Raw genomic sequence first — 17,236 nt, 5'->3', positions numbered from 1 at the left:
ATGAGTTTCTGGCACTGCTCAGGTGTTATGAGAGCCCAGGTTGCTCTGATAGTGGCCTTCAACTCTTCTGCGTTTTTGGGTCTGGCATTCTGCATCTTCCTTTTCACAATACCCCACAGATTTTCTATGGGGCTAAGGTCAGGGGAGTTGGCGGGCCAATTTAGAACAGAAATACCATGGTCCGTAAACCAGGCACGGGTAGATTTTGCGCTGTGTGCAGGCGCCAAGTCCTGTTGGAACTTGAAATCTCCATCTCCATAGAGCAGGTCAGCAGCAGGAAGCATGAAGTGCTCTAAAACTTGCTGGTAGACGGCTGCGTTGACCCTGGATCTCAGGAAACAGAGTGGACCGACACCAGCAGATGACATGGCACCCCAAACCATCACTGATGGTGGAAACTTTACACTAGACTTCAGGCAACGTGGATCCTGTGCCTCTCCTGTCTTCCTCCAGACTCTGGGACCTCGATTTCCAAAGGAAATGCAAAATTTGCATGGTTGGGTGATGGTTTGGGGTGCCATGTCATCTGCTGGTGTCGGTCCACTCTGTTTCCTGAGATCCAGGGTCAACGCAGCCGTCTACCAGCAAGTTTTAGAGCACTTCATGCTTCCTGCTGCTGACCTGCTCTATGGAGATGGAGATTTCAAGTTCCAACAGGACTTGGCGCCTGCACACAGCGCAAAATCTACCCGTGCCTGGTTTACGGACCATGGTATTTCTGTTCTAAATTGGCCCGCCAACTCCCCTGACCTTAGCCCCATAGAAAATCTGTGGGGTATTGTGAAAAGGAAGATGCAGAATGCCAGACCCAAAAACGCAGAAGAGTTGAAGGCCACTATCAGAGCAACCTGGGCTCTCATAACACCTGAGCAGTGCCAGAAACTCATCGACTCCATGCCACGCCGCATTAACGCAGTAATTGAGGCAAAAGGAGCTCCAACCAAGTATTGAGTATTGTACATGCTCATATTTTTCATTTTCATACTTTTCAGTTGGCCAACATTTCTAAAAAATCCCTTTTTTGTATTAGCCTTAAGTAATATTCTAATTTTGTGACACACGGAATTTTGGATTTTCATTTGTTGCCACTTCAAATCATCAAAATTAAATGAAATAAACATTTGAATGCATCAGTCTGTGTGCAATGAATAAATATAATGTACAAGTTACACCTTTTGAATGCAATTACTGAAATAAATCAAGTTTTTCAAAATATTCTAATTTACTGGCTTTTACCTGTATAAAGTTGCATGTTGGTGTAGTAACAATATAGTCCGGCAGGTGGTGTAGTTGCATCACTTTGCTGAGCCAGGATGTTTCTTTTTTTCCTTCAGGTGGGCGTGGTCATATTCTTGTGTTGGAAGTATGAAGAGAAAGTAGGCACAGTTTGACTTTCAAAGGAGAAAGTTGCTAAAGCTAAAAAAAAGAAGAAAAAAAAAAGAACGCCTTCTACTGTCCCGACGGGCCGGGGCGGGGGGCGTGGCTTGAGGTGAGCAAGCCGCGCTCCTATTGGCTGGGAGGCTCCTTCCCCGGGACGAGCGCGAGGAGGGCCAGGACAAGGATGCGATTGTTGTCTCGCGGCACCTCTGAGTGGACGTCGACACGCCCGTGGACACCTCGGAGGAGGGGAAAAGGACACTTTTATCGCGCTTGGCGTGGCGGGAAATGAGCGGGAAGTGAGACGACAGCACACCTGTTGGGACTTAAGCATGGCCGAACACGAGAGTCCGGACTTCGGCAAGGCAGACTTTGTGCTGCTGGACAATGTCTCCATGGACGAATTCATGGCCAACCTCAAGCTCAGGTGAGCTCACTTACTTATTTACTCACTTCCGGTGGCTAGCGAGCTGAAAAGGCGGCAGGTGGTTTTATTGTTTTTATGTTGTTAATCTTCCGCAACTACGGGCAGGTGTTGCCGTCCTAACGTCAAGCTTTTCACCTGATTGTGATGTGACGTCATAGAGGAGCGCACCCGTCCGAGGTTCAAAGGTTTTTGAGTTGCTTTTTTTTCCTTTTTCTATTTTTTTTTTTTATCAAAGCAAGCCAAGTTGCTTTGAGGTAGCCGGGGTCAAAGTTCATGTCATGAGGCCGCCTTTCATCTGTGTTGCGTTCAGTGGCACGGCTGTTGTTGGCGGTGATGCGTTCAGCGGTCTTCCAAACACTATTGCTAGCAATGCAATAATGATATATGAATAATAAATATATATATATATATATAATTAAAAAATTTTTTTTTAGAATGATATCAAATAATAACAATAAAATAATAAAATACTAATAAATATATATAATAAAATAATAAAAAATTATATTTATGACACTAAAATGCACTTTGGACCAATGAGTGAGCTTTAGAGTGTCCGCCCTGAGATGGGTAGGTTGTGAGTTCAAACCCCCGGCCTAGTCGTACCAAAGACTATAAAAATGGGACCCATTACCTCCCTGCTTTGCACTCAGCATCAAGGGTTGGAATTGGGGGTTAAATCACCAAAAATGATTCCTGGGCGCGGGCACCGCTGCTGCCCACTGCTCCCCAACTCATGGACCCCGACTTAAACAAGTTGAAAAACTTATTCGGTTGTTACCATTTAGTGGTCAATTGTATTGTTGTTGGCGGTGATGCGTTCAGTGGTCTTCCAAACACTATTGCTAGCAATGCAATAATGATATATGAATAATAAATATATATATAATTACAAAAAAATTTTTTGGAATAATATAAAATAATAACAACAATAAAATAATAAATAATAAAATACTGATAAATATATATAATAAATAATAAAAAATTATATATGACAGTAAAATGCACTTTGGACCAATGAGTGAGCTTTAGAGTGTCCGCCCTGAGATGGGTAGGTTGTGAGTTCAAACCCCTGCCGAGTCATACCAAAGACTATAAAAATGGGACCCATTACCTCCCTGCTTTGCACTCAGCATCAAGGGTTGAAATTGGGGGTTGAATCACCAAAAATGATTCCTGGGCGCGGGCACCGCTGCTGCCCACTGCTCCCCGACTCATGGACCCCGATTTAAACAAGTTGAAAAACTTATTCGGTTGTATTGTTGTTGGCGGTGATGCGTTCAGCGGTCTTCCAAACACTATTGCTAGCAATGCAATAATGATATATGAATAATAAATATATATATATAATTAAAAATTTTTTTTAGAATAATATAAAATAATAACAACAATAAAATAATAAATAATAAAATAATAATAAATATATATAATAAATAATAAAAAAATTATATATGACAGTAAAATGCACTTTGGACCAATGAGTGAGCTTTAGAGTGTCCGCCCTGAGATGGGTAGGTTGTGAGTTCCTAGTCGTACCAAAGACTATAAAAATGGGACCCATTACCTCCCTGCTTGGCACTCGGCATCAAGGGTTGGAATTGGGGGTTGAATCACCAAAAATGATTCCTGGGCGCGGGCACCGCTGCTGCCCACTGCTCCCCGACTCATGGACCCCGACTTAAACAAGTTGAAAAACTTATTCGGTTGTTACCATTTAGTGGTCAATTGTATTGTTGTTGGCGGTGATGCGTTCAGTGGTCTTCCAAACACTATTGCTAGCAATGCAATAATGATATATGAATAATAAATATATATATATAATTTAAAAAAAAAAATTGAATAATATAAAATAATAACTACAATAAAATAATAAATAATAAAATAATAATAAATATATATATAATTACAATTTTTTTTTTTGGAATAATATAAAATAATAACAACAATAAAATAATAAATAATAAAATACTAATAAATATATATAATAAATAATAAAAAATTATATATGACAGTAAAATGCACTTTGGACCAATGAGTGAGCTTTGGAGTGTCCGCCCTGAGATGGGTAGGTTGTGAGTTCAAACCCCCGGCCTAGTCGTCCCAAAGACTATAAAAATGGGACCCATTACCTCCCTGCTTGGCACTCGGCATCAAGGGTTGGAATTGGGGGTTGAATCACCAAAAATGATTCCTGGGCGCGGGCACCGCTGCTGCCCACTGCTCCCCGACTCATGGACCCCGATTTAAACAAGTTGAAAAACTTATTCGGTTGTTACCATTTAGTGGTCAATTGTATTGTTGTTGGCGGTGATGCGTTCAGTGGTCTTCCAAACACTATTGCTAGCAATGCAATAATGATATATGAATAATAAATATATATATAATTACACATTTTTTTTTTGGAATAATATAAAATAATAACAACAATAAAATAATAAAATACTAATAAATATATATAATAAAATAATAAAAAATTATATTTATGACACTAAAATGCACTTTGGACCAATGAGTGAGCTTTAGAGTGTCCGCCCTGAGATGGGTAGGTTGTGAGTTCAAACCCCTGCCGAGTCATACCAAAGACTATAAAAATGGGACCCATTACCTCCCTGCTTTGCACTCAGCATCAAGGGTTGGAATTGGGGGTCGAATCACCAAAAATGATTCCTGGGCGCGGGCACCGCTGCTGCCCACTGCTCCCCGACTCATGGACCCCGATTTAAACAAGTTGAAAAACTTATTCGGTTGTTACCATTTAGTGGTCAATTGTATTGTTGTTGGCGGTGATGCGTTCAGCGGTCTTCCAAACACTATTGCTAGCAATGCAATAATGATATATGAATAATAAATATATATATATAATAAAAAAAAAAAATTAGAATAATATAAAATAATAACAACAATAAAATAATAAATAATAAAATAATAATAAATATATATAATAAATAATAAAAAAATTATATATGACAGTAAAATGCACTTTGGACCAATGAGTGAGCTTTGGAGTGTCCGCCCTGAGATGGGTAGGTTGTGAGTTCAAACCCCCGGCCTAGTCGTACCAAAGACTATAAAAATGGGACCCATTACCTCCCTGCTTGGCACTCGGCATCAAGGGTTGGAATTGGGGGTTAAATCACCAAAAATGATTCCTGAGCGCGGGCACCGCTGCTGCCCACTGCTCCCCGACTCGTGGACCCCGACTTAAACAAGTTGAAAAACTTATTGGGGTGTTACCATTTAGTGGTCAATTGTACGGAATATATACTTCACTGTGCAACCTACTAATAAAAGTCTCAATCAATCAATCAATCCCCTCACCTCCCAGGGAGTGGACAAGGCGATGGGTCAAATGCAGAGGACAAATTTCACCACACCTAGTGTGTGTGTGACAATCATTGGTACTTTAACTTTATAGTTTAGCACCTCTCTGTGTGCAATTTTTACTTTCCACCCACAATCTGAATGCTTCTGTATATTAAAGTTAAAGTACCACTGATAGTCACACACACACACTAGGTGTAGTGAAACGTGTCCTCTGCATTTGACCCATCCCCTTGTTCCACCCCCTGGGAGGTGAGGGGAGCAGTGGGCAGCAGCGGTGGTCGCGCCCGGGAATAATTTTTGGGTGATTTAACCCCCAATTCCAACCCTTGATGCTGAGTGCCAAGCAGGGAGGTAATGGGTCCCATTTTTTTAGTCTTTGGTATGACTCGGCTGGGGTTTGAACTCACAACCTACCCATCTCAGGGCGGACACTCTAACCACTAGGCCACTGAGTAGGTTATATGCACCTTACCTCCTTTTGCACTATTTTTCTGACTTTTCTTCCTATGTTCTGCATATTTGTAGACTGTCACACTGATACTGGAGTTGCTTTTAATCTCATTGTACCTGTGTATAGTCACAATAAAAGGCATTCTATTCTAATCTATTCTATTTATCAGTAGAAATGTAATCACTCTGTGTGTTTTATTCTGCTTACATGCTGAAGTATTACTTTGTGGAATGAGGACATGCAGGTATTACAGTAGTACTTCCAGTTTATGTAGCACAGCGTTCCATATGGAGGTTAATGTGTGTCGTTTATTAACAAAGCTTTTTTTTTTTAACGCTGGTTTTATGGAATTTGATTTTTTTGCCTGAACTGATTTTTAAAAAATTTTTTACATCAAATTATGCTGACAATTTCCTTGAATAAAAATGTGTGTTAGCTGGTTGAAAAAATTCAACGTTTTAAAATCCATTATTTAAAAATGTTCACTGTAAAAAAAAATTGGGCGCATAAATATATTCGTTGCTTCAAAATTCAAGACTCCAACCATTTTCTACCGCTTGTCCGTTTCAGGGTCGCGTGGGGTGCCGGAGCCTAAGACTCACTTTCAGTAAATTAAGGCTAAAGCATTAAATCCTCTCTAATAACCAGCCGATGAAGTGAATATTTCTGCACAAAATTTTTTACTTTAAATTTTTTTTGCACTTATATGCTGAATATTTCTAAACTGACTTTTGATGCACTGAATTTTTTATACTCTTAATTTTTTCAAATTACATTTTTATAAACTGAATACACTAAAAATACGTTAAACTGTCTTATTCTGCACTGAATTGTTTACATAAATGTTTTGTACACTGAATTTTTTATTTTTGATCAAATTTTTTTAGAGATCATTTTTATACACCAAATTTTTGGTATGGCTGAATTTTCTTGGACTTAATATTTATACACTCAATTTTTCTGCTCTGAATTTTTAACATATTTTTTTATACACTTAATTTTTTCAGATTACACATCTCTATACACTGAATATTTCTTAACGGTCTTATTCTGCACTGATTTTTTTACATTTAATTTTTATACACTGATTTTTTAAATTTCTAATTGTTTTTTAGAGATCATTTTTATACACCAAATTTTTGGGGTGTCTGAATGTTTTTGGACTTAATATTTATACACTGAATATTTCTGCCCTGAATTTTTTACATTGAATTGTTTTTCACTGAATTTTTTATACACTTAATTTTTTCAGACTGAATATTTATACACTGAATATTTCTAAACTGACCTTTTCTGCACATCATTTTTTACATTGAAATTTTATACACTGAATTTTTTTAACATCATTTTTATACACACCATTGTTTTGCACTGAATTTTAAAACACTGCATTTTGACAAATTTGACACATTTTTAAACACACACATTTTTCACACAATTTTTTACTCAATGAAATTGTCAGAATAATTTGATGTTTTAACAAAAAATACATTTGTTCACTAAATTCAAATTAAAAAATGTAATCTACATAAATGCAGTGTCAAAAAAAAAAGCTTTGGTAATTAAGACGCAAATTAACCTCCATATTGCTCTTTTGAAGTACCCACATTGAAATGTAAAGTTTTCATGGTAAAATGATGTAGCTTTTAGAGAGTATGAAGTGTTAAAGAGTATAGTAAGTGTTTATTAGTGTGTGCCTTATTAAATTAAAACTCATAGATAAATAGTATCCCTACTTTGTGGACATTTTGCGGAAGCTAACCTCCGTGACAAACTAGGGGATTCATTCCAAAAGGTCCGACAAAGACCGAATACATTTTTTTTTCAGTTGAAATCAATCCAATTAATTTGTTCCAGACAGTTAAACATTTGAAAAAAGAACACATTTGATAGACAACAATGATCGTTTTACATGCTTTCTTATGTTGCATCGAGGAGGTATTTTTTTGCAGCGTGTTTAAAATGGCATCTAAAATCAAAACACATTTTTTGAGGCAGCTGCTAGCAGGCAGGCTACTAGCACATGAAGAACACGTAGTGAACGTCAAACAAAGCTGACACGGCAAAAGGCAGTTTTTGTCCCTTGCACGATTTAACGTCCAAAAATAATGAATGGAGACAAGTCAAACACTAGTGCCAGGCGGAAAACGGCCGCTCAGACTGACGTGTGTCCCTTTAGACCGCCCTCAAGATCATGGATTGGCTGCCTTCTTGCCAACGTGAAAATGATTGACAGCAACTGACCAATCAGATACGAGATGCATGGTAGAGTCGGGCTGAAAACTGTATCACGATATAAGTGTTTTATATCGGCCGATAGCGATAATTATTAATATTTTTAATAAGAAGCAGGAGAAAAATATAATTTATGTGAAATATAACTTCCTATGGTTATAATCCCTCAGCTATCAAGGCAGAAAGGAAATGTCAACACAAGCATGGAAAACACTCAATGTAAACAAAATGGTCAAATCACATTGAAGACTTAACAATAATCTCTTAAAATTAGGGTGCAAAAATAAGGAATATGTAAGAAATGCTTCATAAAGTGTAAGAAAATAGAGCAAAGTGTGAAAATGTAAACATAGAAAAACCTGAGAAGAACTATTTTCTGCAGGTTTAGTGGCTAAGGTGGTGTGGTATTAGCGGTCTTGCCTTGTATCATTTACAGACCACATTGGTCTGACTACAGTCCCTTTGGAAACATCCAAAAACGGACTTTTCCGCTTTAATCCACAATTTCTTAATTTTTACTTTTTCTTCTTAGTCCATGCAAAGAATCAACCCAACTTGATAGTTGATACTGTCACCTGATTGGCTGTTAGCGTGTGCCGTTGTTCATGCAACCAACCTTGCTTCCAAACTTCTGCTTTAATAAATGTTTTATCGAATGCATAAAATGACGCAAGCAGCCACATAGTACGATGTGGCAAGCCATATAAATAGAAACGGTGGGCCATTTTAAAAGACTTGGCAGCCCACATAAAAAGGCGCAGCGGCCACATAAATAGAAGCGTCAGGCCACATAAAAAGATGCGGTGGCCACATAAGATGACGTGGCAGGCCACTTCAAATGAAGCGGCGGGCCATGTAAAATGACACAGCCACATAAAATGATGTCACAGGCTACAAAAAATGATGCAGGGAGTCACTTAAAATGAGGCGTAGGCCACTTAAAAAGATGCGGCGGACCATGTAAAATGACGCATCAGCCACACAAAAAGATGTGGCAGTCGACATAAAAGGATGCGGTCGGCAACAATAAAATGACGCAATGTGCTACGTTTAAATGATGCAGCGAGCCACATAAAATGAGGTGACAGGCCACGTAAAATGATGCAATGGGCCATGTAAAAGGATGCAGCGATTCACATTAAATGCGGCAACGGGCCACATAAAACTAATCGGCAGGCCGTTTAAAAAGTTGCGGCGATTCACATGAAATGAGGCAGCGGGCCACATTAAAAGATGCGTCGAGTCAAGTAAAAAGAGGCGTCGATTCAGATAAAATGAGGCGGCGGGCCACGTAAAATGATGCAGGGGCCACATAAAATGAGGTAGCAGGCCACATAAAATGAGGCAGCAGGCCACTTAAAAAGAGGCGGCGATTCACATAAAACTAGGCAGTGGGCCACATAAAATGATTCGGTGGGCCTCATAAAAGGATGCAGCGATTCACATAAAATGCGGCAACGGGCCACATAAAACTAATCGGCAGGCCGTTTAAAAAGTTGCGGCGATTCACATGAAATGAGGCAGCGGGCCTCATAAAATGGATCTGCGGGCCACCTAAAATGAGGCAGCGGGCCACATTAAAAGATGCGTCGAGTCAAGTAAAAAGAGGCGTCGATTCAGATAAAATGAGGCGGCGGGCCACGTAAAATGATGCAGGGGCCACATAAAATGAGGTAGCAGGCCACATAAAATGAGGCAGCAGGCCACTTAAAAAGAGGCGGCGATTCACATAAAACTAGGCAGTGGGCCACATAAAATGAATCTGTGGGCCTCATAAAAGGATGCGGCGATTCACATAAAATGAGGCAACGGGCCACATAAAACTAATCGGCAGGCCGTTTAAAAAGTTGCGGCGATTCACATGAAATGAGGCAGCGGGCCTCATAAAATGGATCTGCGGGCCACCTAAAATGAGGCAGCGGGCCACATTAAAAGATGCGTCGAGTCAAGTAAAAAGAGGCGTCGATTCAGATAAAATGAGGCGGCGGGCCACGTAAAATGATGCAGGGGCCACATAAAATGAGGTAGCAGGCCACATAAAATGAGGCAGCAGGCCACTTAAAAAGAGGCGACGATTCACATAAAACTAGGCAGTGGGCCACATAAAATGAATCTGTGGGCCTCATAAAAGGATGCGGCGATTCACATAAAATGAGGCAGCAGGCCGCATAAAAAGATTTGGCGGGCCATATAAAATGAGGTAGTGGGCCACATAAAATGAATCGGCGATTCACATAAAATGAGGCAGCGGGCCTCGTTAAAAAATGCGGCGATTCACATAAAACGAGTCACTGGGCCACGTAAAATTAATCGCCGGGCCATTTAAAAAGATGCGGCAATTCACATAAAAAGAGGCAGCGGGCCACGTAAAATGAGTCAGCGGGCCACACGAAAAGAGGCAGCGATTCACATGAAATGAGGCAGCGGCCTCATAAAATGGATCTGCGGGCCACATAAAATGAGGCAGCGGGCCACCTTGAAAGATGCGACGAGTCAAGTAAAAAAAGGCGTCGATTCAGATAAAATGAGGCGGCGGGCCACGTAAAGGCGGGCCACGTAAAATGACGCAGCGGGCCACATAAAATGAGGCGGCGGGCCACATAAAATGAGGCAGCAGGACAGTTAAAAAGATGCGACGATTCACATAAAACGAGGCAGTGGGCCACATAAAAAGATTTGGCGGGTCACGTAAAATGAGGTAGCGGGCCACATAAAATGAGGCAGCGGGCCACGTAAAATTATGCGGCGGGCCACATTAAAAGATGCGGCGATTCACATAAAACGAGTCACTGGGCCACAAAATTCATCGCCGGGCCACTTAAAAAGATGCGGCGATTCACATAAAATGAGGCACTAGGCCACATAAAATTAATCGCCGGGCCTCATAAAGGGATGCAGAAAATCACATAAAATGAATCGGCGGGCCACATTAAAATATGCGGCGAGTTACGTAAAAAGAGGCGTCGATTCAGATAAAATGAGGCGGCTGGCTACATAAAATGAAGAGGCGGGCCACGTAGAATGAGATAGTAGGGTAGCAGGCCACATAAAATGATGTGGCGGGTCACGTAGAATGAGATAGTAGGGTAGCAGGCCACATAAAATGAAGTGGCGGGCGACATAAAATGTGGCAGACATGGATGACATGTCCATCCCAAACAGCGGTGGAGTTTATGGTGGTGACTGCGCGTTAGAAGTAGCTTGTGTTGCTAGCAGCAAAGATGCTAACATGCGTTGGTGTTCACCAGGGCGTGCACAGTCAGCAGATTGTGTGCACGTTGTTATTAGTGGAGGGCGCTTCTTTCTTTCCCGCAGTTCTACGGCGGACCAGGAGGAGTCCTGAGAGACCCAGCTTGTCGCTAGAATGTTAGCACAGGACAATCTGGACAGGAAGTGGAGCCTGAGTCAGGCCAAAAAGCTCCATTTGCAGACTGCTGCCTGTACAAAAAAAAAGGGCGCACTCCTCTGGGACGCACGCTAAATGTCCTCCTGGCCCCGATTGGCCGCCGCCACCGAATGTCTTTATAAGGCAGCTTCCTGCAGAGCCGCTCTGGCAAATAATTACAGGCGCGACTGTTTGTTTTAGTCTGGCAGGAAGTCCCGGGAAGGGGGCGGGGCTTGCAGTGTCTGGCACAAATAAGCTCCTGCAGCAACCGCCAGCGTCTCCTCAGCATTCTCTCACTCCAACAGTCCAATCAGGCTCTTCAAATGCTTTGACCTTTCACCTGCAGGACTTTTAACGGGGTTAAACGGCTTTCCTCCCCTCCATGTTGCTTTTTTATGTTTCATGGTTTCCTCTCCACAATATTCCCTCATCCGAGTGGTCATGTGACGCATGCAGGAACGGAGTGGGGCTTTTTTTATACAATAAAAACACAATCAGTCCATTATTCTTATCGCTTTTATTGTCTTCTCCATGGATGGACTTTCTTCTCTCTTCTGATTGGCTCAAATCCCCCACTGCTGTTGTTGTCAGGCACCTGGCCGCCAGCTCATGCTTTTATTTTGGGAAAAACAGTCTTTCTCTTTCATCGTCGGCCATCAAAGTGGTCATGTGACACGGGCCAGCAGGGGGCGGGATTTATGGTGTAGAATTTGGAAGGACGATGCAAGAGTCAATAATGGAACCGAGTCATGAATATTTTGAAAGTACAAAAAAGCTCGGGAAGGGTATAACTTTTCACATACTTTTGTGGGTTTTTGTGAAATTGTTTCTTAAAAAGTATCCTTTTTAATGTAACATTTAACAGCAAGCTGATAACAATTGATTGATTGATTGAGACTTTTATGAGTAGATTGCACAGTACAGTACATATTCCGTACAATTGACCACTAAATGGTAACACCCGAATAAGTTTTTCAACTTGTTTAAGTCCACGTTAATCAATTCATGGTAAAAAGGATGTTGCATTGGCCGGGAATCGAACCCGGGCCTCCCGCGTGGCAGGCGAGAATTCTACCACTGAACCACCAATGCCTTGTAATGAAAATTTCCATTTATGCATTTACTTCAGTTTGTCTTAGGTGTTCTAGTCAGGAAGTAGTCTTTGCCATTAAATTGAATGTATTTTGTTGCGCCCGAAAAAGTGTTAATACTGTAAGTATTGTACTTATTACACACAGCAGCTGTTTCATTGTAACGTTCACCTTGGTTGAAGTTTGAACCAATACGGTTCCAATGCCCCGGCACCTAGGAATCGATACCAGTAGTTTTTTTTTTGTATTTTTGTGTGTTAATAAATATCAATTGTTTTTGATAATAAAATATATTTTTTATTGCAACATTTATAATTGAGCTGATTATGATAGCTTTTGTCCAGTTGCGATATCTTGTTTTATAATCATATAATTTTCCTGTATGACAATAAGTTGCAAGGGTTTGCCAGTTTACTTTTGCGCCCTACAAAGTGTTAACGCTGTAAGTATTGGACTTATTCCGCACCAGCTGTTTGATTGTAACGTGCATCTTAGTTGTAGTTTTCATCAACACAGTTGGAGGTGTTGAAATGGCCATGTAAAATAACTAATGCTAATCAGTAGCTTGTCGATAGCAAAGCCAATGTAAATTAGCATCAAGCTAGCCCATTTTTTTTTTTAAAGTGGAGCCCTACTTTATTCACGTTGGAGCGTTTTTTGAGTAAATTTCTTTGTTGGCATTGAAAATTACCTAGATCAGGGGTTCTTAACCTTTTTGACCTCAGGGCCCAACTTTTCTACTACAGAGGGGCCCGGGTCCCTCTCAAACATTAAAACTGAATTAGTAAGCTTACCCCTGTTCTTGAATCATATTCAATAATTATATCTAACATAGTCACCGTTTAACAGTTTACAACCTTGTCAAATGATAGGAAAGCATGTGTTAATCACAAAGATTGTTATCAAGGCTTAGGTCAGGCTGATTACATAAATAAATATCAATCAAACATACCGCATAAGAAGGGACTCGTAAAAACTGATGAAAATACATTTACCATATTTTCCGGACTATAGAGCACACCGCACCCAATAAATTTTAGATTTTTTTTTTTGCTCCCATATATAAGCAGCACTGGAATATAAGTAGCAGATATATATGTTGTGAAATGAGTTATTTACACAGAAATATGTTGTAAATATTTATTTACATAGTTACGAATTGTTTCCAAACAGTGTCTGTAACAGGGCAGTAAAACGGCTGATTAAAAAAAACAGAAATCATCGTCATGGACCCATAAGCTGCGCAAGCTAGCTCTCCAATCATCTAAACAGACTAAATAACTCCACGGTGACGTTTTGGCGAATTTACTGAGGAATTTGCGTAACTGAAACAATACAAAAAGAATGCCATTGTAAGCTAATAATACTAACGCAGACACTCGTAAACGTGTTAGCGTACTAGCTAATGAGGTCAGCTTGATTACATTACGATAGCACGTACAAATATGCATGAAAACACTCCGACAGACATCGCGCATTGGACGGGTTATTAAGTAAGAATTGTTTTAGTTACATTGTGAACCTTGCAAACGTTGTTTGGAGTGACGAATGAAGAATAAGTACGAGTAGAACGCTATGGACGGCTGGAAGACAGAATGCCACTTTTGGTAGTTGAAAGCACTAAATGGAAGGACACTGCAGCACCTGCAGTGAGCGAATTCATCCAAAAGATGGTGCCATAGCACCAACAATAAAACACCCTGTAAGGATCATCTGGATCAGTCTCCTGGGAGACTTTTGGCCATGGAGACCAGCTGCTTGGTCTCTGCCACACCAGAGTCCGTTTGGAGAGACTGGAGGAGATGTGGATGAAGAGACAGGGCTGCGGACGGACGAGCTTCACAGTGTCTTGGCTGAATGAGCAGGTATCGGACACCTCGGTCTCCTTAGACCCATCCTCGCTCATCCATGCAGGCTGGACACTGGCCGAGTTAGTGGGCGGCCGAGAGTGGAGTCGGCTCTCCTGGTTGCTTTGTTGGGTCTGCTCCTGTCTCTGGCCATGCTCCCTCCACCCCAGCAGACGATGGCGTGGAACACCGCAGAGGCCACCACAGTGTATATGTTTCTTTGACTTATTATTCATAGCTGTATGTAGAAGTGGCTGGCTGCATCAGCTCTGCTTTTTTAATGTCTTTAATGTCCTTTGTAGTCTTTGATGTTGGATGTTTCCCTCTTACATGTGTGCTATGGCTATGAGTTGTTTTTTTCCCTTGGCCTCAGTCTGGACCCCCTCTCCAGGGGCCAAGGCTTCGACCGATTTTATTTTTTCTCACCCCCCCCGCCCCATTGTTTACCTGTATCTCACCTTTTTTGTAAGGGGCGCCGGAAGTTGGCAGACCCGTCAGCGATCCTGTTCTGTCTCCCTGTAATGTTTGTCTGATCTTGAATGGGATTTTAATTTCCCCTCGGGGATTAATAAAGTATTTCTAAATGTAAATGTAAGTGTTTTTTTTTTTTTTTTTTTTTTTTTTACAAACCCCGTTTCCATATGAGTTGGGAAATTGTGTTAGATGTAAATATAAACGGAATACAATGATTTGCAAATCCTTTTCAACCCATATTCAATTGAATGCACTACAAAGACAACATATTTGATGTTCAAACTCATAAACTTTTTTTTTTTTGCAAATAATAATTAACTTAGAATTTCATGGCTGCAACACGTGCCAAAGTAGTTGGGAAAGGGCATGTTCACCACTGTGTTACATGGCCTTTCCTTTTAACAACACTCAGTAAACGTTTGGGAACTGAGGAGACACATTTTTGAAGCTTCTCAGGTGGAATTCTTTCCCATTCTTGCTTGATGTACAGCTTAAGTTGTTCAACAGTCCGGGGTCTCCGTTGTGGTATTTCAGGCTTCATAATGCGCCACACATTTTCAATGGGAGACAGGTCTGGACTACAGGCAGGCCAGTCTAGTACCCGCACTCTTTTACTATGAAGCCACGTTGATGTAACACGTGGCTTGGCATTGTCTTGCTGAAATAAGCAGGGGCGTCCATGGTAACGTTGCTTGGATGGCAACATATGTTGCTCCAAAACCTGTATGTACCTTTCAGCATTAATGGCACCTTCACAGATGTGTAAGTTACCCATGTCTTGGGCACTAATACACCCCCATACCATCACACATGCTGGCTTTTCAACTTTGCGCCTATAACAATCTGGATGGTTCTTTTCCTCTTTGGTCCGGAGGACACGACGTCCACAATTTCCAAAAACAATTTGAAATGTGGACTCGTCAGACCACAGAACACTTTTCCACTTTGTATCAGTCCATCTTAGATGAGCTCAGGCCCAGCGAAGCCGACTGCGTATTTTGGGTGTTGTTGATAGGCGGTTTTCACCTTGCATAGGAGAGTTTTAACTTGCACTTACAGATGTAGCGACCAACTGTAGTTACTGACAGTGGGTTTCTAAAGTGTTCCTGAGCCCATGTGGTGATATCCTTTACACACTGATGTCGCTTGTTGATGCAGTACAGCCTGAGGGATCGAAGGTCACGGGCTTAGCTGCTTACGTGCAGTGATTTCTCCAGATTCTCTGAACCCTTTGATGATATTACGGACCGTCGATGGTGAAATCCCTAAATTCCTTGCAATAGCTGGTTGAGAAAGGTTTTTCTTAAACTGTTCAACAATTTGCTTGCGCATTTGTTGACAAAGGGGTGTACCTCGCCCCATCTTTTCTTGTGAAAGACTGAGCATTTTTTGGGAAGCTGTTTTTATACCCAATCATGGCACCCACCTGTTCCCAATTAGCCTGCACACCTGTGGGATGTTCCAAATAAGTGTTTGATGAGCATTCCTCAACTTTATCAGTATTTATTGCCACCTTTCCCAACTTCTTTGTCACGTGTTGGTTGCTGGCTTAAAATTCTAAAGTTAATGATTATTTGCAAAAAAAAAATGTTTATCAGTTTGAACATCAAATATGTTGTATTTGTAGCATATTCAACTGAATATGGGTTGAAAAGGATTTGCAAATCATTGCATTCCGTTTATATTTACATCTAACACAATTTCCCAACTCATATGGAAACGGGGTTTGTACATTTTCTAAAAAATTTTACAAATTACAAATTATCCCATAATTAGCCGTTCCATGGCAAGTGACGAGTACTGAGTACTGCCATACGGACCAGAGCTGAGGAACAGATATTTTGTCAGTAGCATGTATATGGCGTATCCAATATAAATTAGCATCGAGCTAGCACATTTCGAATGGGGGGAGCCTTACTTTTGAGCCCTTTCTAGCAGCCGGTGCCGAGTCTGCAGCCGAACGTGCCATCACGTGCAACAAATGTACCAAAATATGGCAACGTTTGATCTTATGTGAATCGCTACCCAGTAGTACGGTCGGAATTCGGTGGGTAGCCATGAAAGTGCTGGATTCTGTACCCACAAACATACAAGTCAACGGCTTTTAAACATTTTGCAACAAGACCGCGTCGAGTTGTCTGGACATCTGATCCGACTCCACAGATTGTCTTCATCACAACCTCACTTCATGGCTCCCGTCTTCTGCCTCCGTTCAACTCCTTTAATTCTATGCCTGCTTGTTGTGGAACCAGTCTTCTTATAAGTGCCGCTCTTCACTTGATATTTATGCTCAATTGTTACTCCGAGTGCTTCTTGGCACGTGCTTTGTGCGGGCGTGTGCTCATAGTTCCACACTCCAGGTGTGCGCGCATTATATTGTTGTATTTTTCCTTTGTATAATGTTTGGTAATGCATGTATTATTTTGTATTTTTATTTTGTATGCTCCTATATGGACCCCAGGAAGACTAGCAGTCGCCTTGGCGTCAGCTAATGGGGATCCATTCAATAAACAATCAACAATATTCTGCACCTATTAGAGATGCGCGGATAGGCAATTTATTTCATCCGCAACCGCGTCAGAAAGTCGTCAACCATCCGCCATCCACCCGATGTAACGTTTGATC

General features: G+C 41.0%; 1 protein-coding gene and 1 non-coding gene across 3 annotated transcripts in view; one reads left to right on the top strand and one right to left on the bottom strand.

The window, feature by feature from the left end:
• Positions 1-1,365: 1,365 nt before the first annotated feature.
• myo1d (myosin 1D) overlaps positions 1,366-17,236 on the top strand; it is a 288,636-nt gene continuing 272,765 nt past the window's right edge. For both annotated transcript variants that reach the window (XM_072912674.1, XM_061931649.2), the window contains exon 1: positions 1,366-1,804. In XM_072912674.1, the coding sequence (XP_072768775.1) occupies positions 1,710-1,804 (95 nt within the window). In that variant the 5' untranslated portion in view covers positions 1,366-1,709. The remainder of the gene's footprint in view (positions 1,805-17,236) is intronic.
• Positions 12,221-12,291, bottom strand: trnag-gcc (transfer RNA glycine (anticodon GCC)). The gene has a single exon. It is a non-coding gene; the product is annotated as a tRNA-Gly (tRNA).

The sequence above is a fragment of the Nerophis lumbriciformis genome, linkage group LG39, assembly GCF_033978685.3.
Source record: "Nerophis lumbriciformis linkage group LG39, RoL_Nlum_v2.1, whole genome shotgun sequence".
Taxonomy (NCBI): Eukaryota; Metazoa; Chordata; class Actinopteri; order Syngnathiformes; family Syngnathidae; genus Nerophis; species Nerophis lumbriciformis.
The sequence above is the reverse complement of the archived record's forward strand: the minus strand, read 5'-3'. Positions and strand labels throughout refer to the sequence as shown.